General features: G+C 51.1%; 3 protein-coding genes across 9 annotated transcripts; 2 read left to right on the top strand and 1 right to left on the bottom strand.

The window, feature by feature from the left end:
• The first annotated feature begins 1,556 nt into the window (after positions 1-1,556).
• Positions 1,557-6,381, top strand: NMB (neuromedin B). Of its 7 annotated transcripts, none has more exons than XM_042824654.1 (4): positions 1,557-1,596; positions 2,152-3,251; positions 3,706-3,908; positions 6,101-6,381. In XM_042824654.1, exons 2-4 carry the CDS (start codon positions 3,116-3,118, stop codon positions 6,146-6,148), a joined length of 387 nt encoding a protein of 128 aa, XP_042680588.1. In that variant the 5' UTR covers positions 1,557-1,596; positions 2,152-3,115; the 3' UTR covers positions 6,149-6,381. The 7 variants fall into 7 exon arrangements, 4 of the variants coding, with proteins under 4 accessions (XP_042680588.1, XP_042680586.1, XP_042680589.1 ...); XM_042824652.1 differs by having other exon boundaries at positions 2,053-3,251; XM_042824655.1 differs by having other exon boundaries at positions 1,559-1,596; positions 2,520-3,251.
• A 6,072-nt stretch (positions 6,382-12,453) lies between these two features.
• On the top strand, positions 12,454-18,513 carry LOC122163428 (dual oxidase maturation factor 1-like). Its single transcript, XM_042824651.1, is given in 7 exon segments — positions 12,454-13,221; positions 13,667-13,820; positions 14,639-14,696; positions 15,380-15,514; positions 15,651-15,864; positions 16,546-16,760; positions 17,398-18,513. Coding segments are annotated over 7 exon segments (1,419 nt in total). The 5' UTR covers positions 12,454-12,790; the 3' UTR covers positions 17,610-18,513.
• Positions 18,514-19,479: 966 nt separating this feature from the next.
• LOC122163323 (dual oxidase maturation factor 2-like) lies at positions 19,480-26,726 on the bottom strand. Its single transcript, XM_042824494.1, has 7 exons — positions 26,640-26,726; positions 25,093-25,403; positions 24,896-24,953; positions 22,103-22,237; positions 21,696-21,909; positions 20,964-21,178; positions 19,480-20,521 (listed from the first exon to the last, which is right to left on the bottom strand). Exons 2-7 carry the CDS (start codon positions 25,237-25,239, stop codon positions 20,322-20,324), a joined length of 969 nt encoding a protein of 322 aa, XP_042680428.1. The 5' UTR covers positions 25,240-25,403; positions 26,640-26,726; the 3' UTR covers positions 19,480-20,321.
• Between the last annotated feature and the right edge of the window lie 98 nt (positions 26,727-26,824).

Raw genomic sequence — 26,824 nt, 5'->3', positions numbered from 1 at the left:
AGCTGCATTTCCCAAAGGTAGTTGGCAAGGGCCCTCAGAGAAGGCTCCTAAGGAGAGGAAGGAGACCTGGAATACAAGAGGAGGCCCTTACTGGGAGAAATCTTTTGCTAAAAGGTAGAAGGAAACAGTTTCCGCAGCAGAAAACACCAGGGTACTGTGCAGAGATTGAGTTCAGCACGTTCAAAAATGATCTGCAAAAGAAGGCAAATGCTGAAGTTTGGTGTTGATATTAAGTTTTTCAGGGTTGGTGTGGATGAAGGCCAACTGTGAAAAGAGAGTGGGCAATAAAAATGATGAAATTCAAATGTACATACATACAAAATTGTGCACGGGGGAAAAAAACAATTTTAACTCTATTTATAAAACAATGGGTTCCGAGTTAAGTGTTACCATCTGGAACACTGGGGTTGTAACAGATTGTGCTATGAAAATGTCATTTCAGTGGTCAGTAGTCATCGAGAAAATAAATTGCAAGTGAGAATTAATAGGGAAAAATAGAGAGTAGAACATACCACGGCAGTTTCCTCCAACCAGAGGCATCAGGGGAAACCAGCAGCTCAAGCTGAAAGATCCCGAGGTCCTTCAGGCTGGCTTGAGTGAGAAGGAATGGTTCCTGCAGGTGGGAAGGAACGGATCCAGCTGCAGAAAGGCGGCTGCAGGCTGCTCTGGCCCAGCTCCAGGGGTTAATCCCAGCAGGAAAGGGGACGGTGGGCTCTGCGCAGATGCACACTGCCTCGAGGGCAAAGCCATCTATCAGAAGTCCAGCCTGTGCTGAGTCACCTCCGTCCTTCCCCAGCTCCATTGCAAGGCTCTCGGTGGCTGACAGGCGACTCTCCTGTACCACCTGCAGAAACCAATGTTGTGACCTTTGCTGGCAGAAATCAATTTCTAAAATGGAATTTGTAACGTCTTTTGTAAAATATATTAACTGGGGAGATTCCTTTGGTGGCAAATAGCAGTTGGTAAGGTGAACTTCTGAGCTGCAGAGAGCAAGCTGTGGAGGAGCACTGTAGTGACAGTTTCTGCCCCAGGTGCTGGAACTTGGGTCATTGAACCTCTCCCAAGCAGGAGACTTCAAGTGTGGGTGCCAGCTGTTTTTCCTGAATTACAAATATCATGTTTTTGCAATGGAGATACAGATGAAAAAATCCAGTGGAAATTTGGTCTCCATTTGTAAGCAAGGTCACTTGCACTGCAGCCACCTTTCAAACCATGTTTGTTCATTCTCAGGAGCAGCACTCTTGCCTGCTCAGGAAGGGAACAGCTTGGCTGCAGTGTGATCACCGCTGCAGTTGTTACTCCCAGGTGTGGTAACACATGTTTTAGGTGGACCCAGTCTGTTGAGCATCCTGTCCAGGGGCTGCTTAGCACCGGTACAACGTTCACTAGTGCATGGGAACTGCTGAATCACGGCCTGATCGATCACCTGAGGTGAGCACTCACTCAGAGAACAGTGAAGGCAGTTCACCTGTGCTGCTGGAAGGGGTGGAGCCTGGCTGCACCTCTCCCAGACCCATTTAAGAGCTGGCTACCAGCGGGGAAGGATCTCTTCTGGAGATCTCTCCTCTGGAATTTCATAGTGAGCCCAGGATATGGGTAAGCATTCTATCTATTCTCTTTTGGTATAACAACTACTTAGCCAAACTCTCTGGTATAATTCATAATTATAATATCTGTACATTCATTGATTATACAACTAGAAATTGCCCTTGACTGTAATTATGCCACTTAAGAGGGCGAGCTGTGCTAAGCTTCGGGTTTGTGCTCTGTGTTTTGGTGTTGGGAACTCCATTTTAACAAGATCACGGCAGGGGACGAAATTGGTATTCTAAAACCTTGCCTGTACAGATTCCTTTAGCATCAACTGTACTGCTCAGCAAGCAGTGGGCTTGGGTCTATTTCCCTGTTTTCCATAAAACCCCGCTGGCTGCCCGGAATCATGTCCACTTCCAGCCTGCGTCGAGTCCCTGAGCAGCTATTGTGTTGCTTTTCCCCAGCTTGAAACCAGGGTTTTGAGCCTTTGTTAATCAAATCTTCCTGCACCTTGTCCAGCTAAGCCTCTGTGTCAAGCAATTAAAGCAGTGTGCCATCAGCTTCTGAGTGTTTGTTACAAGGCTGTGACAGAAAAGCTCCCCACTTACCTGTTCCCAGCCTGGCTTGCAATCCCTCATCACAGCCTGGAAGAGAGAAACAGCTGCAGCTGCCAGCTGAAAAAGAAGAAAGATCTGCATCAGGTTGGTTGTGTTTCCAGTTACAATCAGATCAGAACAAAAGACTTTGTCCTGCTTTAAATGCTGTGTTGGCTCTCGCTGCTTGGAAGGTGACAGTCCTGGTAGCTGTCTTCTCCTCTCTGTTAGGAGCATTGCAGGGCCAGGCAGGAGCATGACTTAGGCATCGTGTCCTCTGACGTGGGTGAAACCTTCCCGCAGTATTTGTGAGGACCCTGGGAGCACATGAGGCTTTATACTCTTTTTTTTCTTCTTGTAACACTAAAGCTGTGCTTGCTTTTGTGTTTACAGTTCAGACTGTACCCCAGGCTGAGGGAGCAGTGAATTGCCCCAAGATCTTTTCTCTCCAGCAGCAATAAACCCTGAGAAGCGCAATGCTAGCAGTCTTCCCTGTGCCTATTCCCAGGGAAGCTCTCCTCCCCACGACCTGGACCTCCTGGTAAAGCAGAGCTTTGGGTTTGGCGCCACTTCAGGTTGTTTTGAGGTTATTTTGGGATCTTTTAGTGCCGTTTTGGGATTGTTTCAGTGTCATTTTGGTGCCATTTGGAGCTAGACTGTCTGCGGGCAGTTCGGACATCATTTGGGCCTTTTGGGGGCTGCTTTGGTGCCATTTTAGGCTGTACTGTGGGCTCTTTTGGGGTGACAGTGTAGATAAAAGCGCAGCGGCTGGCGGTGAGGCGGCCCTGACGCTCCGTGTGTCCCGCCGCACCACGACGCCCTGTGACTCCGCGCGACGCCCTGAGTGGACGCGGAGGGCGGGAAAGCAGCAGGCAGGGGCAGCTCGAGGAGGGGGCGTGGCTTGAAGAGTCCCCGCCCCCCCCGCTCAGTATAAATGGAAGCGGCGGCGCCGGCCGCTCTAAGCGGGAGCGTGTCCCGCCTGGGCGGTCATGGTGGCGGTGCGCTGCGTCCTGCTGCTGCTGTGCGGCGCTGTGCTGGGGCGCGCCGTGCACCTCGACTTCGCCGAGCACCGCAGCCAGGCGGCCAAGATCAAGGTGAACCCCCGCGGCAACCTGTGGGCCACAGGTACCGGGGGCCCGCGGGGCAGAGCGGCCGGGGTCGGTGCTCGAGGCTGCGGGGCTGGGACTGGCGCGGCGGTCCCGTGAGGGGCGGTTGGGGCGGGCTGCGGTCACGCCGTCTCCTGAGGTCTCCTTTCGCAAACGGAGCTCGCAGTTCCTTCGGAGCACGGATGGCCGCTCTGGGAGCCGTGGCGCCCCGGCTGTGCCCGGCGGTCCTGCCGGCGGAGGTGAGGGGCACTGCTCTCTTCGCGGCTCCCGGCGCCGAGCCGCCGGTCCTATGGCCGTAGAGATGCCGTCGGAGGAGGAGGGCTCCCCGAGCGAGGCTCCGGGGCTGCTGGGTTCTTCTAGGCGTTCGGTTCGCTGGCTGCGGGTTGTCGGCGTGCGGTGCGGGTCGCAGCCTGGCTCTCGGAGGTCCCCGCCCCGCTGCCGGGCGCGAGGCACACGAGCGCGCTGTGTTGCAGGTCACTTCATGGGGAAGAAGAGCGTGCCGGGCACCCCGCGAATGGATGAACTGCCGCAGCCGGCGGCACCGATGTCTTTCGGCCCCTCGCTCAGAGCTTTGCTGGAGGACGTGGTGGAACTGCTTACCCGGGAGCTCCTGAAAATCCTCTTGCAAGAAAGACTTTTGGATCAGAACCAAAGAAAATACGATCTCGCTGACCAGGTGAATATTGGCTGGTATGGAGGGAGATGCCCGGAGCAGGGAGGTGGTGGAGATGGAAGCACCTGCACTGCTGCTGGAGGTTCGGCTCTTTCTAGGATTGTGTTCGGCTGAACAGCAGGGGCTTTTTGTCCTCATGTTTGGAGAGCTGAGCAGGGGATGAGGTGATCTCCAGGTCAGGGGTTGTTAAGGAGCATCTGGATCCTCCTCTGATGCAGATGAGGGTAGCTGGCTGCTGCGGCTGCCACATGTGTCCCTTTATCCAGCTGTGGTGAAGACAAGGAGTGCAAATCCTGCCTCTTCTCTCCTTGCAGAGAAAGGTCTAGAGAGACACTGCTCTGTACGTGCAGGAAGAAGAGTCTGTCCTGCAAAAAGGTTTTAGTCTTCTAATTCCCCTTTCTGGGGCTGTTTTGCTGTGGTTAGGGTGCGGGGGACGTGTGATGTTGTTAGTTTGGCCTGCAGAGAGGTGAGGTGTGTGTTATTTCCCTGCAGAACAGGTCTTTAGGAGCAGTCGCATGCCCCATCTACAGCAGGGGTTCCTGTACCACATCAGCAGATCTTCACATTCCTCTTTTTAGCTCCTTGGTGTGGCTTTTCCCTGGGGGCTTTCCCAGCTCTTAGTGGGAACTTAGCCCCTGGGAGCAAAGCATGCACAGATCCTCACGCAAGAGGTGGAGATGGAGTTGCTTGGGCTATGTTTCTGCCCATTTGCTGCCTCTTGTGTGTTTCCTTGGTGTCTTGTACTTTCTGTTCAACAGCAGAAAGTAATGGAGAGCCTAGAAGAGATGAAATCCTCATGGGTGTGTCCTGTGTGTGCTCCCACTGAGCTGCCATGCTTGAGGAGCCATTCAGTAGCTGAACACAGGTAAAGCTGCTTCTGTCATCTAGAAGCACTGATTAGGCAGTGCTTGCTCCTGTTTGCTTTTTGGGATAGGCACAGGTGGAGTGGAGCTGCAGGGATGTGAGCCTGAGTGGTACTCAAGTGCTCAAGGACCTCCCTGATTCAATTTCATCAGATTTAGGTAAACTGAGGATCTGCTAGCAAGCTAATCCCCTTGGGACAGAAGATACAGCTGGAGATGGAGCCAGAGCTAGAACCCAGTGCTGGACATCAGTCTTTGGTATGTGGGCTGCCCAGTGCCCATCTGGTGCCTGGATGTGAGGTTGCACCCCATTCTGGGTGCCTGGCAGGCAGTTGGCTCCTACCTCATACCAGTTCCTTCCAGAACCTCACAGCTCTCCTGCCTCAATCTGCACGTGCTCCCGGCTGGGTCTTAGATCTGTTTCTGTCCTTCAAGTACCCTGAGCACCTCTGGACTGGCTTCTGCCTTCCTGTTCCTTTTTTTCCTACCACTCACCCCCTTGACCATCTGTGCTTCTGAGCTGCTGGTTGACGTTAATTCTCCATGATGCTTTCGAGCGCTGTCGTTATACATTTCTGTGGGACCTTTTTTTGCTCTTGTTGGGATGACATGACAGCAGCATAAATTCCTCCTGCTGTTCCTGCTTTCTCCCTTCCTGTAGCTGTTGTTGGACACCTGGGGTCAGCAGCCAGCCTGTGCTTGAGCTGGTGTGCGTGCTGCATTTGCCACCTGCCTAAGAAGCTGCTTAGCAGCTTTGTGCTGCGAAACTCTGTACACCTTCTTCTCAGGGTCTGTCACTTCCATCCTGAAGCAGTTTAGAAAAGCAGAGATGCTTCTCCCTTCCTGTTTCTCAGCGGGGCAAGAACTAACATGCAAGTGCTGTTCTGGTGCTTCAGCACAAAAGCTGTGCTGTGCTGCAGGGTAACTGTTGGGAATGCACACTACTGTTCAAAAACTGAGCAGACCTCTTACACTGAGACAGTATCACTGATCATTCATAAACTGGTTCTCCCTTCCTGTGGGCTCCTGTAAACATTAAACAAATCCTTTGCTTCACGTGGGCTGGTCCTACCTGCTGCTGGTGGGATTTGTCTCAAAATGTCCCTCCACGAAGCAGGATCCCACACACCATTCCATGCAAATCATAGCAGAAGTCTCACAGAACAGGAGAGGGCTGCGAATGGGGATTATTCATCTTTTTAACCACATGCAGTAGCAGGGCTTGGCTCTCAGTGTGCTGGGGTTTCACAGTGCCACCCCAGGGCTGTGCATGTGATATCAGCTGAGGTGGCACAGGGGAGTTGTGGCTCACCATTGTGCTTTTTCTTGTAGGAGACTGGGCTTTTAACAAAGGTGCTGGAGAAGTATTTCTCAAACTGAAGAAGCGCAGCAGTGAAGGATGAGGTCAGCAGGCTAAGCTGTGCATGGCAAATGGAGGAGAGCATCATCCTTGTGGGTTACTGTAGCAACATCACATTTATTCTTTCTGTAATACTGTTAATAGTGATTGCTTGTATGAAAAGCAGATCCTCCCTGTATATTTCCTGTATGTTTTCTGCTTCCTTGTTGTCTGATGTGCCCCTGTGAATAAAACCAGCTCTTTGCAGATGCTAGCTCAGACTTTTTCTTGAGGGTGGAAAGGCAGACCCCATGGCTTGTGCAGGAAGAATGCAGAATGGAAGGAGGCTCCTGCTTCTCATCAGCCAGGAGGTGATAGGCTATGCTTCCTGCTGCCCTGCTTATTGATCTAAAACAAAATTACAAACTTGGGTGAGTTCTTACAGCACTTGCTACTGCAGCAATCCTCTATAATGCTTCGTCATTCTTTGACAGTCCTGGCTACCGGGGATGTCCCAGTGGACTGGAGACTGGCAAATGTGATGCCCATCTTCAAAAAGGGCTGGAAAGATGATCCTGGTAGCTACGGACCTTTCAGTCTCACCTCGGTGCTGGGGGAGGTTATGGAATGGATAATCTCGGGAGCCATTGTGGACTGGTTAAGGGTCAACCAGGGGACCAGGTCCAGTCAGCATGGGCTTACCAATGATAGATCCTGTCTGACAAAGCTGATTTCATTCTATGACAAGGTAACTCGCTTAATGGATGAAGGTAAAGCTGTCGATGTGGTCAACCTGGACTTCAGTAAAGCCTTTGACACTGTCCCCTCCAGCATTCTCATGGAGAAACTGGCTGCCCACAGTTTGGATGGATGTATGCTCTGCTGGGTGAAACACTGGCTGGATGGCCAGGCCCAAAGAGTTGTGGTCAGTGGAGTTAAATTCAGTTGGCAACCAGTCACGAGTGGTGTGCCTCAGGGCTCAGTGCTGGGGCTGCTTCTATTCAACATCTTTACAAATGGTCTTGACGAGGGGATTGAGTGCACCCTCAGTAAGTTTGCAGACACCACCAAGCTGGGAGGGAGTGTTGATCTGCCAGAGGGGAGAAAGGCACTACAGAGTTAACAAGGTTAACTGTGTGAATTTCAGTAGAGCCAAGTGTTGGATCCTGCATTTTGGTCATGACAACCCCAGGCAACCCTACAGGCTTGGGGGGAAGTGGCTGGAAAGCTGCCTGATGGAAAGGGACTTTGGGTACTGATGGACAGTCGGCTTAAGATGAGCCAGCAGTGTGCCTGGGTGGCCAAGAAGGCCAATGGCATCCTGGTTGTATCAGGAATGGTGTGGTGAGCAGGACCAGGGAAGTCATCCTGCTCTGCACTGCTCTGGTGAGGCCTCACCTCAAGTACTGTGTTGTGTTTTGGGCACCTCAGTACAGAAAGGACGTGGAGGTGCTGAGCTGGTCCAAAGAAGGGCAACAAGGCTGGTGAAGGGCTTGGAGAATATGGCCTGTGAGGAGAAGGAACTGGGGTTGTTAGTTGGGGAAGAGGAGGCTGAGGGGAGACCTTATTGCTCTCTTCTAATAGCTAAAAGGTGCTTAGAGCAAGAGCAGGGTTGGTCTCTTCTTACAGGTGACAGGAGGGGAAATGGCCTCATGTTGTACCAGGGTAAGATTAGGTTGGATATCAGGAGACACTTCTTTACAGAAAGGGTTGTGAAGTGCTGGAATGGGCTCCTCAGGGAGGTGGCTGAGTCACCATCCCTGGATGTGTTTAAAAAAACATTTGGATGTGGTGCTCAGGGACGTGATTTAGTGGTGGGTTGTTAGAGTTAAGGTGCATGGTCAGGTTGTGGTTGGGCTCAATGATCTTTAAGGCTTTTTCCACCTGTGTGATTCTATGATTCCATAAGTTCTCCTTGTTGGAGTGTACTTGCTTTAGGATGACTGTGGTGTGCTTGCAATGTGTGCCCATGGCTAAGCTCTTGTGTGTGGCCCCAGGGTCCTCTGGAACAGCTGAAGAAGGCAGGTTGTCTTTTTGTTAACTTGTTTTTAATGATGTGTTTAGAACAGCGAGTATACTGTCTTCAGAGATGCAGAAGGCTGGAAAACAAGCAGAGATTACAGAATAAGTTTCTGTACCTTTGTAAAGTGCTGTTCATATACTGTCCCCCAGCTACCCTGGGCACATCCTCAAGCAGAGCTAACTCTGACACTAGGTGCCTTAAGGGAAGCTGTAAGCTGTCCCCTGCATCCTTCTCATAATGCATTCAGCCTTGACCTCTGCAGGGGGCTGCTCTGAGCTCCTGCTGGGAGGAGAGCCATTCTCTCAAGTGCACGCAGGCCATGTTGTACCAAGGCATGATCCATGCCTGGATCAGTGCTAGGATCCTTCCCACTTCAGGGGAGTGGGACCAAGCCAAGGGGAAGTTTTTCAGGAAGGTGCCTCTCTTAAACTTATTTTCTCCACACACTTGTTGCTGTGTGCTGGGAGATGAGCAGCCCCCAGTCTGCCTTCTATTAGCTGTAGCAAAGCCTTGGCTTATAAACTAATAATAAGCAAGAAAAATAATGGCTCAGCCTATCATATTTGATGCTGGAGCAGACCAGATGCCTGAGAGCTGGCAGTTGTGATGGAATGGCAGCTGTATGGGATTTCTGACCTGATGCTCAGCTGTCTTACGACATGCCATGTTGTGGGATTGCCAGCTTACATCTTGCTCAGGGAGGCCTGAGGGAAGGCAGACAGATTTCCGGATGTTACAGCAGGAATCTGCCATGCGGCACCTGAGTGAGATCCTTCTTACTTAACCCACCTAGCAAGAAATGCTCATCTTGCCTGTTTGCCCCCATCTCCCCCAGTCCCTGAGATAAAGATAAGTAGATCATTTAGGAATTACTGTCACAGGCAAAACAAACTCAATTTGGGGAGTTTAACTTAATTAATTTATTAATATAAATGTTTGAGTACTGATTCAGGTGCTGAGCAGGCTCAGAGTAAAGATGGAGATGGTGATGATGTGTCCCTGCTATGCGTAAGACTGGTCATGTGTAAGACTGGAGAAAACCATGTACTTCAGTGCTTTTAGAGCTTAAACAGACCTCTGCCACGTCTCCATGACCATGGTTTTGCTGGGTCTGAGCGTGTTTGTAGTCTACCCACCTGCTCAAAGCAGGGTCAGCTCAGGGATTTGTCCATCTGAGTCTTAAAAACCTCTGGGGCTGAAGACTGCACAGCCTGGTGCTGCACCTGCAGCTCCATCACTGGGCTGTTTCATTCTTTCTCCCTTTCTGACAAGCAGCCACTCAAGCTGAAGCCTGGAGTCCCTCTTCAGTTTAAATTACAAACTGGTAAACTGTTGAGGGTTTTTTTTTTTTGTTGTTTTTTGTTTTTTTTTCTCCAGCTTTGCACTTGTCCCCTTGTTGCTCCATGCTCCTGTATGGAGCTCTCTCTCTCATGCCTCAACATTCTCCAGAACCTGCCAGCTGCTTCTGCATGCCATGAGCAGATCTGCAATTGGGGTCACTGACTTGAGAGGTTGCTGGGGTGCCCTCAACCTGCAGAGATCCTCAGCAGCTGCATCAGGTCGGAACATGGATGGCTTCATGGTGATCGTGGCAGGTCTCCTGGACTTCCCTGTGGCCGTGGCATGACCCCAGAGATGGGAAAAGGAAGCAAAGCAAGATAAGAAGAAGAAGAAGAAAAACCACCTCCTCTGCTGACATTTGTTTCAGCTGTGGGACGGCCTGGTGAGAAGCAGACTCAGATTGACACGGTTGAAGGTCCATTGCTACCACTTGGTGTCATTAGTGTTCAGGGTTAGTGAAGCGCTCCCAGCCACGCTCCGTTGGTTGGGTAGGAGTGACTCTCCTACGCCCTCAGCAAAAGTGTCAGGCCTCAGGTTGCTGTTCTCCTTCCTCTGCGTTGTTTTGTGCCATCTCTCGCATGGGAGATTTAAAAAAAATTAAAAAAAAAAAAAGGGGGGGGGGCCGTGAAGTAGGGGGAGAAGGAAGCAGAAAGGAAATGGGCTGCACTTGCAGCGTTTGTTCCTGAGCTTTCAGGCTTCAATGGATGGAAAGGGATCTAGAACAACAGGGACAAAACCAGCCCCAGAGAGCCAAGTAAGAGCCTTCCTGCAACTGGACCCCGCGTCAGACCCAAAAATCATCAGGGTGATGATGTACAGAGAGGAGAGGTCTGACATAACGTCACTTCCAGTTTTCATGTATTTATTCTGCACTTAACCTACATGTGGTGGTAAGAACCAAGAAAGGAAATAAAATATTCAGAGACAAATTGGTGTTTATAGAGCACCATGAGTAGGATAAACGTGACGTAGCGGATGATCACTGCTTTCTGGGAGCTGCTCTACCAGTGCCTTCACTCAGCTGCTACTGACTTCACCACCCAGTACTGAGCCCTTACTGGAGCTGTGGAGCTGGCCAAGTTACTGCATAGTTGATGCTTTTTATAAGATGTATTTAGGTCACTTCTACAAGAATGAGATGTTTTCCCAGTGCGGGAAGCCAATCAAAGCAATAGTTCAGAATTGCCTCTTCCTCATGTGACGGGCAGAGGCATGTAGAGCAAGATCCCTCCTCAAAGTGAATTTAGGATGTTCCTTTCTCTTAATAAGGACAAACAAAGCTCCTAGTGGAGCAGCCCTCAGCACTTTCCACTGCTTTGGAGAGAGAGATTCATATTTTCCTATTACACAGCATGCTATTGGCCTTCAGCAGAAGAGAGACCTTCAGAGACCTTCATCTGAGTCTGGGTAGCACAGCGCTGTGCGTTAATTTCAAGGATGGTGTGGAGGTGTTAGACACAGGACATCTATGGAAAAAACGGGTATTGCTTTAATCAGGCTTCTGAAAACAGGGATTAAGAGAGAAAGCTTATCTCTAAATTGCAGCCTGGGATGAAAATGCTAATTATCATGCTGTACATCATTAACAAGACCTAGAAAAGCTTGAGAAGGGTCAACTCCCTCTTCTGACATCAGACTGAACCCCTGGAAGGGATTCTCCAAGCTGAGACAGTAAAATCTACTTCAAGGCAACGCCTTACTCGATATGAGTACTGTTTGCAGTTCCCATGGGGTAAGACATAGATTCTCTGGGTAAGGATGAAGATATTAAGGAAAGTAACCAGGTTTCTGTGATCTGGAGCTCCAAGAGCACGTGCTGAGAGCCTGAATGGGGCTGGGCCTTGTGATGATCAGGCAGCCCCGAGCATGATGAACTTTCTGACACGCACCTCTGGAGGTTCCATTGGTGACCCATTCCTCTCCTACAGTGTTTTGATGGCTCTCGGAAGGAGCAGAATGCTGGGTACTCAACACAGTTACTGGATGAAGTATTCCTGACAGCGTAGTTAAAGTCCCTCCTGTGTCAGTTCTCACTCGGAGGATGGCTGCACCCTATGGCAATCCTACTTGCTGACAGCCTTCTCCTGACCCCATCCCTCACCCAACTTGCTAACCTTGACACTTTCCTCAATTCATGCTTGGTGCTTCTCAGAGCAAAATAATTGCTCAGGAAGATCTTGGTGCAGTGGTTGACTTTTCCCAGGGCAAGGACGTGCATCTGAGCATTTGTACCTGCTCTGCTTCTGGCCCTGCACAGGATCGTGCTCTTGCTTCCAGAGTTTTGCACTAAGATGAACAATGGAGCAACCCAAGCTGGCTTGCTTTACTGTATACATACTGGGCATCCCCAGCTCATGGGGCCAGTAGGAAACGAGCCCAGTTTATCAGACTTCTGAATGTGGAATGTAATCAGAGAGATAGAGAAAGTGAAGCCTTAAGAGCGATGTATTTATTTGAGGCATTTCTCCTCTCCCTGGTCAATGACAGTACCCAACCCAGTAAGGCCAGGCAGTAGGTGCACCTGGCTGGAGCTGGGAGGGGTGGAAGAGGTGGGTGTTTGGTCAGAGCTGCTCCCTATGTCTTCAGGATTACTCTGCAGGAAGTGGGTGGGCAGGGATATGACCTGTAGGGTGATGCTAGTTGGAAGTGTGATCGCTCTGTTCCCCAAACCAGGCTACTGGACAGTGCTAGGATGAATCTGCTGAGAATGGAGGCCAGTCAGGACCTGAGCCAGGCAGCAGTCACAGGGAGGGGAGGGAAGTCATGCTGTGCTCTGTCCTCTCAGTCAAACTTGTTTTACAGGTCTCACGTGCTGAGATGTCAGGTCTTTTTCCTCATCTTTGGATCCCCATCAACTTCAGTGCCCTGTGGCAAATGAGATGCATCTTTTCTCATCTGGTGGGCACCCTGTGATGGAAAAATCTCATTAGGGTTTCACATGGGTTGGACAATGGGAAGTCTTTCCCTCTGCCACCCAGACCTCTTCCAATGACAGGATGTTGGGTGGGGAGACTTTGGTTGTCTCCACCTTAGCAGAGCCCTAGCTTGATGCCAGATGAAGTATCTATGCTCAAGAACAGCACTGAGGGGCAGTGGAGACAACCAATGGGGCAGAGAGACTCCTGGACACTAATGGCACCAAGGGGATGGGCATAAATCCCTACTGGAGATCTTCAGGGCTCTGCTGATCCCCTGTCCAACTTTTGTGTCACTGTCACCTTGCCTAGTAACCGAAGGTTTGGATGGGACCTTACTGGGAAAATTCCCCTGCAGATGGAGTCTGGTGCATGGTCAGTGGTGGTAGCCATCCCCAGCCAGGATGCACTGCTGGATAATGTATTTTATGGGGACAGTGGCATTTATGGGGGCTTTGAAAGCCTTTGCTGCTTTCCCAAGGAGCTTGGCAGCCCTGGTGTCTTCTTGCCATACAAAAAAAAAAAAAAAAAAAAAAAAAAGCTGGATTTTTAATGGGAAAAATGGAGGAAAAAAAGGCAAAGCCCCTCAGGACTGCTCACTTCTGCAGCTCCACAAAATGCCACGCCATCCCTTCGCTCCTTGCATCCTGCCTGTCCTGGGGTTTGGCAGCAGTGTTGGAGGAGGCGGGACGCAGCATACAAATTCGGGAAGAAACATGCCAGGCTGGCTTCTTGCCTGCAGCCTCAGAGGCAGCGTGGGAAGGTGAAGGCAGCAGCTCAGAGCAGCTGCTGGCCCAGAGGATCAGTGGGTGCTCCGGCATTGGCCACAGCAGAGGTAGGCACTGCATGGGGTGCGGGGGTTTCTGCTTGACTGGTGTCTCACGGATAGGGGTGTTGTTGGGCAGCATCTTGGCCAAATCAAAGCTGAGGGCGTATCCAGGCATTGTAACAGAGATCCCTGCAGTCTGGATGTTCTCTGGGGAGAAGGGAGGGCTCCCAGCGGCCTTTCAGCTCACGGTGGTCATGCTCATAGAGAGGGATTGAGGTGCTTGCCCCTGTACAGAGCCAAAGAGGGAGGGATGACCATTCAGAAGGACTGGCACAAGCCATAGAACCTCCACCCTCCCTGGAGATGTGCACTGGTGGTGGTGCCCAACACCCTGGGACAGGAGCAGGAGATGGTTCTGTGGGCAGACTGGGTCAGAGGAGGTATGGGCAGATGACATATCCATCAGTGGTGTGCTCCTGGAGGCTCTCAGTGCTGGTTTCTACCCCTGAAGCAACAGGATGACTCTATGGGACGGCTCCTTCCCCTTCTACCCTGGCACCAACGCTTTCTTCCCCTTTGACACCACCTGGGCCATCATTGCCTCCGTCTTCCTCTCTGCACTGGTCACTTCCATCATCATCCTGCCAGGCATCCGGGGCAAAGGGGTAAGTGGAGGGCTTGGGGAACTCAGCCATGTGTTGAGTAGAGCCTGAGTGCCACCTCCTTCCCTGCATTTACGGCAGGCCTGGGGAGCTAATGTGCCTATGGGGCAGGAACCTGCTGATGTCTGGGTCTGAGGGATCTCAGATACAGCGATGAGCTCCAGCTCAGCTCCCATGCTGGAGAGGCCAGACTTCACCACCCCAAATTTACAATCGGCTCAGATCTGAGCTTGGCAAGCTCCTAGCTAGATTAGCCTGAATGATTTCACTGGGTGAGGCACAAAGGGCTTGCTCCACCTTCCTGAATCTCCAAAAAAACTGAGGGTGTGCAGTGTGCATGCCTCAGCACCACTTACTGAGCCCCCTGGGGATGCCTGGCAAACTTACCTAGCCCTACACCACCACCCGTGCTTGCCAGGAGCCTGCTGGAAAGGCATTTCCCACCCAGCAAACCACCAAACTGCTTTTGTCTCCAGCTGTGGCCAGCTTCCAACACATGGAAGCACATAAGGCTTGGATAAGTGTGGAAACTTCAACTCAGGACTATTAAAGGGAGTGTCTATATCCTTCCTGGAAAGGGGATGGGCACGGTTTTCTCGAATGGGATGATCTGACCTTCTTGCTCTGCCTCAGCCTTCACACTGCCCATGACATGGAAGGGATGCCCAAGCCATGGGTCTTTCCCCTGTCCTACTCACCTGTGGAGCCCATGGGGTTGCTCCCCAAGTGAGAGAGGGGTCTATTTCTGGTGGTACTTAATCAAAGCTGAGCTCCATGTCACAAAATCTGAGTGTATCCCCAACTCTGCTTTCCACTTGCAGCGGCTCTTCTGGCTCTTGCGGGTGGTGACAAGCCTCTTCATTGGAGCAGTGGTCCTCAGTGAGTATGGGGGTCTCAGTGTGTTCAGAGACAGGTGGGGATAAGGAGTGCAAGGACAGACAAGGAGAGCAAGGAGGAGCAAGGTGGGAGGATGAACAGAACAGCTGAGTCCATCTTGCAAGATGAGCTCACAGGGAAGATCAACCCACTTCAGTGCCCAGGATCTGAGCCCAGCAAGACAACCATAGAATATCCCAGGGTGGAAGGGACCCACAAGGGTCATCTAGTCCAACTCTTGGCTCCACACAGAACTACCTGAAATTCAAATCTTATGTCTGAAGGCTTCTAGGATTAGCAATGATAGGAAGCACAGACACTCAGAAACCTCCTCTCCAAAAGTTGGTGGACCACTACTGGTTTCCTATCTGCCAGGAGACCCAGACAAACTGGCTGTAGTTAGAAGAAGATCAGTGCCTGGATGGTGTTCACAAGCCCCATTGCCTCTAGGACTGGGAACTGAGCTGAGCATGGGGAGAAACAATCCCCAATGGGGCTCCTGTGGAAGTAGGTAGGTGCTGGGGGAGGTACATGCATGGACCATGCTTCTCTGCTCAAAATCCTGCTTATAAACCAGGCCTTGCCTTTGGAATGTTGTTTGGTGACACTCACAGTATGTCCTTCCAGCATACATTGTCCCTAAGAGGTCTGCTCACCAGGACATAGCTAACCCATTATCTTTACAGCCATACAGTTCACCAGGGACTGGGAGAGCGGCTGGGTGACAGCCAACACCTCCTACAAATCCTTCAGCCGCGCCGTGGTGAATGCGGATATTGGGCTGCACATCGGCCTGGCAGGAGTGAACATCACACTGGTGGGTGAGTGTCTATCACAACACAAAGATATCGGACACAAGTTTGGCCACTGTCCACCCAGGTAGTGGGCATGCATACTGGGAACTCTTGGAGTTGCCTCCAAGGCTGGGAGAAGACCTTAGTCCTCTTCCTCTGGCAGGAAACCCAGTGAATCAGGTCAACGAGACCATCAACTACAACGAGCACTTTGCCTGGAGCTTCGATGCCGACTACGACCACAGCTACAGCGAAGGCCTGGAGAAGGGGCTGCCCAGCCCCATCCTCTACGTGGCGGAGAAGTTCACCACACACAGCCCCTGCAACGTGCACAGGCAGTACCGCATCTCCAGCCGCTATGCATCCATTACGCTGTGGTAAGGCGGAACAAGGGGTAAGTTCTGCTTCTGCTCAGCTGTAGGTAGAAAGGTCTGAGAGCATCTCCACATGTCTCAGAGGTCGTGGGAAAGATGCTGCAGAGAAGAGTGGTTTGGCATTCCTCACAGGTGTGTCAGCAGCCAGGCCCAGCCCTTGTCTCCTTCTTCATGATCGAGAAAAATAACAGGCTGTGCCCAAACCTCCCTGTCATTGAGAACTGGTTATCTCAAGGCAAGGACGTTGATTTCAAGTGATTCTGCCTTATTGTTCTTGGATTCAGAACAATTTCTTAGACTCACCTCCCCAATAAGCTAAACCCAAGCCCTATGCACAGGGCAAGGCTGAGAGCTGTGCTCACTGCAGCTGCTGAATCAGATGCGGGCAGGGCTCATGGTGTGATTCTTCCAACAGAAGTCTCCTTGGCTGCCCTTTTCCCTTTGAATAGATAGGAAACACCTGGGGCTGGCCAGTTACGAAGGACTACAGGGCCAGAGAAAGGTACAATTTGAAAGGGGCCCTTTGGAGGTCTCCACTTGAGCCCCTTGTGCAGAGTAAACATATCAGAGTCTCAAGTAGTTCGGTGCTGAATGTCCCCAGGTATGAAGAGCCCTCTTCACCACTGCAGGAACTGACATGCCCACGTACAGTGCTTTCAGCTCAGTTTTGTGATCCTTTTGTAGGATGGCCTTATGCACCTGGCTCATTTCTATCCTGCTCTTCTCCATGCCCGTCCTCCTTTATGGTGGCTACATGCTCCTGCTCACTGCCGTGCTGATGCTTTTCTCACTGCTCTTCTTCGTCACGGTGAGGAACATCCCAAAGTGTCCCATCCAGTTTGGGCCAGCCTCCCTGAAAACAGATTACGGCAGATCTTTTTGGCTGACATTAACAACAGGTGAGTGCTTAGCTGGGGCTTTTGGTCTCCATTCCTGCAGCAATAATACCTCAGCGGTACTTCATCCGCTCTCATATGAGTGACCAAAATAATCTGTGTCTTGAGTCATAAAATCAGGGAGAGACTTAGTTTGGAAGGACTTTCTGGGATCTCTCATGCGGCAGTATTAATGTCAAAGCCTCATCAGGTTGTCCAGGGCCTTGTTCAGGCTTCTAGTTGATGTACCCATGCATCAACCCTTTGCCTTTCAGGACCATGAATGGTCCTTTCCGCCTCTCGGGGATGTCCCACGGCTATTCCACTCATTGGCAGAAGGTGGCAATTAGGTCCCCCTGAAGGCTTCTCCTTTCCTGGCTAAACAAACCTACCTCCTCCAACCATTCCCCATACATGGTGGGCTTTAGACCTAAAGGTCTAGCCCTCTGCCACAGCTTATTAACTTCTTTTTGTACTGGAGAGCCCAGTTGTAGAGCTGCTGTAGGAAACTGGGAACAGAAATAATCCCTTCCTTTGACCTCCCATGTGATGCCATATCCCACTGGCTTCTATCCCCTCTGGTCCCCATCCCTACGTCTGTGGCTGGATGGGCCTGGAGTGCATTTGGGGACAATGCATCTCTCCATGCTGTGTGTTTCAGGGCTGTTCTGCCTGCTTCTGGGGCTGGGTGTGATTGTTCTCAACTCTGTGCGCCCGCAGAAACTGAAGCTTGTTTTCAACCTGGACGAGGGAAAGAGAGAAGTAGAAGGGTGGGACAAGTCCCACCTGCCAGCCGAGTCCAGCTCCTCTGAGCAGGACATACTGATGGTGTCCTTGGGTGAGCTCCATGAGGTGACAGCCACCAACCTGTGAGGCAAAAGCAACATGGTCTCGGAGATCTCCTTGATGCGGAAGCTAAACCAAAAGAAACTGGAGAGAAATCAAATATATATAATAAACACATAAGTATGAACCAAAGGAGAAGCAACCCCTACACGCTCAGTAGCACACTTACCCCAAAAGGTCCGCCAGAAGCCCACTCTGCCCAACAATGCTCTTCCCAACAACAGGTGGAGAAGAAAGCAGAGCTGTGGGCACTAAAGTACCCTGTATTCAGCACATGCTCTTGGTCTGGAGTGAAGGATGGATTGGCAAGGAATCCCATGTATTAGTGGGATGTTGGTTGTACCAAACCTTGGAGATTTCTTCAATGTTGAAAGTACCAAACCTTGGAGGCATCCTAAATGTTGGAGGCACCAAGTCTTGCAGAATTCTTGCATGTCAGAGATACCAAACCCTAGACACCTCCCAGATATCAGAGATACTAAACCTTGGAGGGATGTCAAAGATACATACCAGATGTCAAAGGCAAAAACATCAGTTTGAAGATCACAAAATGTGACTTACCAAGACTCTTGTGGCCTTCTGAAAGGAAGATAAAATGTTTTGGTGGGTGGGGAGGAGGAAGAGGGGATGGAAGTGCATGCCCCGGTTCCCCCGTCACTGTCTGTAAACAGTTTGCAGGAGGAGAGTACCTAGAAGTACCTGGTTTCATGGTGCTTAGCTGCCCACTTGTTACGGAGCATGCAAATATGTTAACCTACAGACCCACAGTGGATGCGGCCAACTCCTCTTGGCTGCTGGTAGCAGGTACCTTGGTCATGCAGGGTGTGTATTTCAGGTTTGCATCCCTTTAAATCTGTGCAGTGCAACAACATTTTTCTGTTTTGTACTCACTTACTGTCCCTTCTGTCTCAATAAAGAAAGCTGGACTTGATCTTACTCTTGCGTGTCATTAAAAGAATCCCTCTGAGTGCTGATAGGCTGGGGATATGCTGATCCTTTGACATGATGATCATAGGAAAGGGAAGAAGTGACAGCGTTGTTGTGGCCTCACAGGACATCTGACAGTGGCTAATTAGCTCGAGACAGTAGGGGCAAATGGTAAGTAGAGTATCAGAGAATCCCCAAGCAAATAATCAACCAGGATATGGGAAGGTTGGAGTGGCCCTGGACATGAGGAGGTCTTGATGAGAGAATCCCCAGACCAGCAGAGGGAAGACCATTGTGCTGTGCCCTCAGGGAAGGGGTGCTCAGGCATGGTAACTCCTCCCATCCCTCTCCAGACGGAAAGCACTTCAACAAGGACCTTAAGGCATTTAGAAATGTGTCAGAATGGAACTCCTTGAGTTTTCAAAACTTCAGCTAGGAAGTAGATGCCCTATGGCAGCTACTAGGAGATGCTTCAGCCTAAAGATCCAAGGTGAAACAGAAGCCTTCTATCCGTTGAACGAAAATTCAGCCCTCGTAAATCTCTGCCTTTCCCGGTGTGTCCCCATCTGCAGCCCATCCTGGCAGCAGGTCAGTGGGCAGCTCTGGTGCCTGCCAAGTGGTGTGGTGGCCGCATGTCCCAGGGCACTGTGTGCCTTTGGGCAGGAGGACCATGATCCTCGCAGAGCCCCAGGCGCATTTTGTGGTGCTTGCTCAGTTTACTGGCACAGGCTGTCTGGCCAGATTCCCTGTGTCCAACAGGCCAGGTCTGCGTAGCATGGGATCAGAAAGACTGGGCTGAGAGCCAAGGCTTTGCTGGCAATTACTTTGTGTCTCACTGTCCAACAGCATCTTGGCTCAGCCAGGAAACCGGGTTCAGCAATGGGTGGAAGAGGCAGGACCTGCAGCAGTTCAGCCTAGGGGCCACACAACCCCAAAGTTTCTCAAAGACATCATTTATTCATGCTGAATCTCATCCTTTCTGGGGATGCCTCCGTCAGGGCAGCCACCCCATGGAAGAATGCCACTGGTGGGACTCAAGGCTGCATTTTGTGATAAGCACAGCCAGCCCAAGTGTGCTCCACTTGAATAGAGCCCATCCAAGAGAATGGGTGTAATTGCACTCTTCTCTCTCCCGTCTTTCCCATGACATCTTTTTGGCCCGTGTTAGGCTACAATTCTTATCGAATAAAACCCAAGTCTGAAAGTGAAAATAATCACATCACCACATTCCCCCTGGCAAGCTCCTCAGTATGTTTACTTAATCTTTAATTCTGTAGCCATCTTTTATACTCTGGCTCACACAGCATCCAGCCTGAGGGAGTTTGGGTCTGTGCCTGGCTTTCCTAGGAACATCTGAAGGTCTACACTAGACGTCAGTGCTTGGGAAAAGAAAGACTGAGCGTGTTTGATTGCTGGCTATTGGAGTAGTGAGCATCCTCAAAGAGAAATCACTATGGGAAATCTCACCCACTGGTATGGGAACTGGCCATCAGAAACCCCCTGCACCAAGCTGTGGCAGGGCATAGAGCAGGAGTGGGGGCTACTCCTCAACCAGCTGAGTGTGCAGCTCAGGTTGCTGGAGGTCTGAGCTATACTGCCTGCAGCCTGCTGGCTCACTGCAAAGCTGTCCTTGTCCTAGAGAGGAAATCAGGGATTGCAAAGGCAGTTCTGAGCAAGTCCTCATCCTAACGTGGACTTATGCACTCTTCAAAGTCCCCTAGATGGGTAGATGAGTGTCAAGAGACATCAGGAAGGGTCTGTGCTCTGTGTTCTTAGTCCTGCCTTCAGGTAAGGAGTAGGAAAACTTTTCTTCTAGATGTCATCAGGGGTAAGTTTGTAGGGTTGAGGAGGAGACAGAGTACTGTTCATGAACCGAAGGTTGACATACACTTCAGTCATCTCTCGATAGTCCTCTGCTTTGTCCACATGGAGATCAAAGAAAGTTTTCAGTAGGTCAGAGTTGAAGTAGTGCAGTGCAACAACAGTGATCCCAGCCACAAAACAGAGCAAGCCTGGAAAACAACATGTTCTCCGTGAGCAATCCTGTAAATGTCAGCACATTTCCTACCCCATATCCATACTCCAATGGCCTCGAACCAAGGGACACCCTCTCTTACAGAAGATGGCCTTCTACTCTATGAGGTGGTTTCAGCTGCTGTGTCGACCACCATAAATCCAAGAACAGGTCTTAAAACTCAGCCAATTGATCCCCAATTCTTCTGCTGCAACTCAGGAGCTAAAAATCTCTCCATCACCCTCAAGACAGTGATGCTTCTCCCAGTTCTGCCAGCCCTCTCTGTATCTCTGCTGGGAGCCGCTGTGTCAAGACACAGGGTAAGCCTAAACAGGGCTGCAGTCCCAAGCTCCTCACCTCCAGTGGTGAAGAGAAAGCCCTGGGGCTCTTGCACACCCAGGGGTCATAGCGGTGGACCTAAAGTAGCTTGATGTACTTACCAACTGCTAGTGTGAGCCAGAAAGATCCCCCATAGCCTATCTGCAGGGATGTGGTCCCAAACTGGATTGGGCACACCAGGGAGTTCCTCACAGTGGAGAAGGAGAGCAGTGAGAAGATCATGAAGGCCCCTGTGATCAGGATCATGTACCCTCCGTAGACTAGGACAGGCATGGAGAAGAGCATGTTGGAGATGAGCCAAGTGCAAAAGGCCACCCTACAGACAAGAGAAGACCAATGGACAAGATGTGCAAGTGCCACTGAATAGGATGCTCTACATGAGGATTTCCAGGTGGGAAGAGAGATCTGGGCTCTTGGTTGCACTGCATGAGGTTAAGAAACTCTGTGGGCAGGCTGGAGTGATCCCTGTCTCCCAGGCTAAGCAGGGAGATGTGCAACGCTCATACTGCTATGTCCAGAAAGCAAAAGCACAGATTGCACATCTACACCATCTCAGCGCCCTGCCCGCCTAAGTGCAGGGCAGACCACAGAGAGCAGCACATGGGACCGAGACACCTGTAGAAGTAGATTCAAGCTGTTTGAAGTAGCTCTGAACTTGCCTCAGGAGCCAGGTTACAAGGGAAGCCTTCAGCTGTGGTCCAGGAGCTCTTGCTCCTTGCACAGGGCCAGAGGTCTGAAAGCAGACTTCAGAGAGCCCCCTCCACACACATGGCTCTCCTTATAGCAACTTGCAATCGCCACCCACCGCTCACCACCTCTACCCAAGGCCTCACCACAGACTGGCTGATGCGTAGTGGCTGGAGATGCGGTACTGCCTGTGCACGTTGCAGGGGCTGTGTGTGGTGAACTTCTCCGCCACGTAGAGGATGGGGCTGGGCAGCCCCTTCTCCAGGCCTTCGCTGTAGCTGTGGTCGTAGTCTGCATCGAAGCTCCAGGCAAAGTGCTCGTTGTAGTTGATGGTCTCGTTGACCTGATTCACTGGGTTTCCTGCCAGAGGAAGAGGACTAAGGTCCTGCTGCGTCCCAATAGAATGGGCACTGACAGCCAGGAGCGTCTTGACGACAAGAGGCTGTCCAGAAGCCTCCAGTAAAAACAAGGCCATCGAAAAAGCTCTTGGAGACCCCCTATAGCCATGGTTTCTGCAGAGCTGGGGCTGAAGAGAAAGGGACATGGCACTCACCCACCAGTGTGATGTTCACCCCTGCCAGGCCGACGTGCAGCCCGATGTCCGCGTTCACCACGGCGAGGCTGAAGGATTTGTAGGAGGTGTTGGCTGTCACCCAGCCGCTCTCCCAGTCCCCCGTGAACTGGACAACTGCCAGAGAAAGTTTGATTAGGGTTAAAGAGGGGTTGCTCCAGGGCTTTACTGAGCTCAGGGTGGACCCAGGGCAAGCACATTCCCACTGCGACACCGCCAGGGAATGTAAGAAGGGCAGGAGAGATGACTCAGCCACAAAGACGTGCCACAACCAGCCCCACGCCCTGGCACAGCTCTTCTCCTCCTCTTGCTCAGCATCCACCCCCTTGGTCCCACAGGCGGGGAGCTCCGATCCCCACAGCCTGAATCCATTCCGGCCATCCTCTTTGGCGCTTCCCCATGCGCTCCCCACCATGGCAAGCACCGCGGCCCCGGGGGATCAGGCTCAGAAATGAGCCCATTCCTCAGCTCCAGCAGCAGGGTGAGTTTCATTGCCATTATTAAGCTCCCTGTTAAGCAGCTGATCAGAGTGTTAGTGAATAATAAAAATTCACTGGATTTTTTGTCAAATAGAAATGGTGGAGCAGGATGGTCAGTGGGAGAGAAGGAAGAATTGAAATCCTTTCTGCTATATGTTTTTATGAAAAAAAAAGTTTTCTGAAACACTTTCACTTTGTGATGGACTCAATTTTCTGGCAATTATGTGAGCTGAAATTAAAGGTGAGGACTGATCCTCAGGCTGAACAAGACCTTTCAAATCTGCCTGAATGCAAGCTGGGTCAACTTGTGAGAGCACTGATCCGGCAGCAGCTTCACGGGGACATTTCCTGGCTGCAACACTGTGTGCCCTTCTGCCTCTGGACAGAAATCCTGACGCTGGCTTTAAAACAATCAATTCCTCTTGCGTATCCAAGCAGCACTTGGCTGCATCCTTGTCCAGAGAGCAGTGCTGGATGGTTCTCCAGGGCTGAGCAAGGGCTGAACTGGCTCAGGCTGTGGAGCAAGCTGCTGTCCCCACCCCTCCATCAGCTGCAGCCTGGCACTTCTGGTAGCATCACCCAGTGCCTGGATATTTCTGAGCAGAGGGTGACCACTGCAGTCAGACCAGGCCCTGCAAGCCATGCGTCAGGCAGCAGAGTGCTATGGCCAGTCACACTCTGGCTATGTACTTCTAACCTCGAGTTGACCTAGGGCTCGTCATTTAGGTTGCGCCTCACCATCTTACTCCAAGTGGCTTTTTGTTTGTTATCTGTCCTGGCCTTTAAAACCTTTCCTTGGAGGGCTCCTGGAGAGTTTCCTTGACTTAGGGTCAGGACTGGTTGCTCTCCCTGCCCATCATCTTCCCTCCTCTCCCTGCAGCTGCTACTCATACACCCTGCAGCTCTGTCCAAATTTGAGATGCCCACAGTCTGGACCTTGCTGTTTCCAAGTATTAGTCCCATTAATTTCAGAAGATTTCCTGCTCTCTGCCCAATCAAATTCTCTCCTTCATCTCCCGCCTTGGAAAGTCTCTACCCCCTACTTCCATGCTGACTATATTTTGTTTTGTCTTACTCTCTCTCCATCACTGCAAGGCTCTAAATTTGTCTGGCTGCTGTCCAAGCTCCTTATCCATGCTCCCTTGGCATTGGGCTGTGCAGCTGGAGAAACGTGGGGCTCCTCAGTGCCATCAGAACAGGCAAATACTCAGAAGTGCACATGGGCACGTCAAGTGCTCGCAGCCCTTGTGTTGGGATCAGTATCGGGGTCAACCTTGTTTAATATCTTCATTAGTGACCTGGGTGAGGGAACTGAGTGTACCCTCAGTAAGTTTGCAGATGACACCAAGCTGGGAGAAATTGTAGATCTGCCTAGGTGCAGGCAGGCCCTACAGAGGGATCTGGACAGGCTGCATTGATGGGCTGAGGCCAATGGAATGAGCTACAAGACCAAAGGTCGGGTCCTGTGTTCGGCCATAACGACCCCAGGCATTGCTACAGGCTTGGGGCAAAGTGACTGGCAAGCCGTGCAGAGGAAAGGATCTGAGGCTGTTGTTTGACCCTCAGCTGAACATGAGCCAGCAGTGTGCCCAGGTGGCCAAGAAGGTCAACAGCATTCTGGCTTGTGTCAGAAATAGTGCAGCCAGCAGGAGCAGGAAGGTAATCATCCCCCTATAGCCAGCACTGGTGAGGCTGCACCTCCAGTGCTGTGCTCAGTGTTGGGACCCTCAACCCCAGAGTTGTGAAGGCTTTGGAGCACAAGAGTTATGGGGAGCAGCTGAGGGAGCTGGGATGGCTCAGGGGAGACCATATCGCTCCCCACAACTCCCTGAAAGGAGGTTGTGGTGAAGTGTTGGTCAGCCTCTTCTCCCAGGTAACAGTGATGGAATGAGAGCTGATGGCCTCACATTGCACCAGGGGAGGTTCAGGTTGGATATTGGGAAAAATTTCTTCTCTGAAAGAGTGGTACTGCACTGAACATGCTGTCCAGGGAGGCGGTGGAGTCACCATCCCTGGAAGTGTTCAGGAACCATGAAGATGTGACATGGTTAGAGGGCATGGTGGGGATGGGTTGATGGTTGGACTAGATGAGCCTAGTGATTTTTCCAACCATAATGATTTTATGATAATATGGTTCAAATGATAAGGGAGCCCACCTGAGAGCTGCATTGCTGTTTTGCATAGCAGGGGTAGGGGAACCAGCTCCTGCCAAGCCATCACTCATACTGGACCCAGACCCTGCCCCAGGGCCAAATCTTACTCTCAGAATTGCCCTTGGAGGGGCTGCAGCACTTACCAACAATCACTACTCCCACCATCAAGCTGAAGAGAACACGGACCATCCAGTACAGTCTCTGTGTAGAGAGAGATGGGATGTCAGGCACAGAGAACAGCCCCGGGCTTTCCTCCTGCCTCACCCTGAGCCAGCCGGGGTCACCCTGGCATCCAGAACACGGAGAATGGATGCTTATCCCTGGGAGAAGGATCACGCACCGCCCGTCCACGGATGCCCGGGATGATGAGCAGGAAGGTGGAAGCCAGCGTCAGGAAGACGATAACCACAATGATGGTGCTGACATCGAACACAAAGCTCTTCCTCTGCTGCGGGTAGAAGGGGTAGACGCCATCAAAGAGAGTCATTCTGCACCTCCAGGAGATGGGGAGAGAGGTGGTCGCAGCACAGGCCCAGGCTGCCTCGTTGGCTTCTTCAGTCTGTCGTCACCAGTTCCAGCTCAGCTCCAGAAGCACCAGCTGCAGAAGGGTGGCCTCAATTCCTTCTTCCGGAGGGACAAGGAAATGTGACACTGCGAGGAAATAAGCCCAGTGAAATACTGCCTGGCAGAGGAGCACCCAAAGCCCTCAGCGGCGGAGAGGAGGTGCCTGGCTCAGCGCTTAGCCAGCCCAAGGGGTTTGTGGCAGTGTGAGGAGCCACAACTGCTGTCTGTGGGGAGCAGCCCTAGCCCAGAAACCTGCTGAGCAGCTTCTCCCCAGGCAGAGCTGGGTCTTTCCCTCCAGCTGATGCAGCCAGGACGTTCAGTTTTGCTATGTGCCCTTCCAGGAAGCCTGCAAGCCAGCAGGCACCGCTCCTCTGCGCTGGCATGTGCAGCCTTCCTCCAAAATGACAAGGATTCACAGAGAATGTTGACTTCACAGAAGCAGAATTATCCCAGCACCAAACACCAAGCAGAGCAAACCACCACCTCCGTTTCCACCCCCTCTCCTCAGAGGCTTTTCCCAGGAACTGCTAAGTACGCTCCAGGGCTATGGGTCCAAGAACACAAGGCTCTGGAGCATGTAAGCTTCAGGAACCTCAGGGTGTAGCAGACTGAGCTACAAGAGACCAAGAGCAGAGGATCTGTGCGATTCCCATTGATTACTTTCGACTCCCATTAACGCTTCAGTCCTAGCAATTACAGAACTTCCCCCATTTCTGGATTAGATCTTTTCTACCAAAACCGATTACATGCTTCGTCCCTTCATTTCCCTTATTTAATATCATCTCTGTATGTAACTATCCCGGGAAGTCTTCAGAAGTCAGGGAATGCCAGAGCAAACATGACTCATGATCAAATATAATTTCATCCCATCCTTGCATGGGAGAGTTGATTTTTTTCTTATTTTCTGAAAACAATAATTATCACATTTTTAGGTAAGATCCAACTCAAAGCAATTCAGCCACTGAAGTGTGAGTCTCAAATCCCCAGAAGTGGAAGGAAATTACAGTAAAGATCTTAAATCAATTTCTTGGGGGCAGCTGAATTCACTTCTTAATCCATAAAAGCAACACTTTGTTTCCTCTCTGTCAAGAAACAGAGACCATTACAGCAAGCAATTTAACAGACACTTGGTTTTGCAGGGAGATTGCCTGCCTCATGACCGCTCCAGCTCTCATTCGGACGCTCAGTTCCAGCATAACAGAGCCATCAAGCACACTTATAAAGCTCAGCTTGCGTTGTTTCGCTGTAACTATTCCAACATATTTCCCTGGACAGCTAAGCACAGAGATGGCCAGCCTTGCAGCACCATTGCACTAGGATTACCTGACAAGGAGGAGCTGTAACTGAGTTCCAATATTAGGTTCAAGTCCAGTCGCAGGGTTCCAGCAAAGTGCCCACAGACGGTCCAAGAGGCTGTAAGAGCAGGAATAAACAACTCATTTAGACTTATTTAGTCAAGTCTTGATTGCTTGAATGTCACTCTCCCCACTGTCTTTGACCTGACCCCA

This window comes from Centrocercus urophasianus, unplaced genomic scaffold, assembly GCF_019232065.1.
Source record: "Centrocercus urophasianus isolate 14NV4802_14NV808 unplaced genomic scaffold, USGS_Curo_1.0 seq_23, whole genome shotgun sequence".
Taxonomy (NCBI): Eukaryota; Metazoa; Chordata; class Aves; order Galliformes; family Phasianidae; genus Centrocercus; species Centrocercus urophasianus.
The sequence above is the reverse complement of the archived record's forward strand: the minus strand, read 5'-3'. Positions and strand labels throughout refer to the sequence as shown.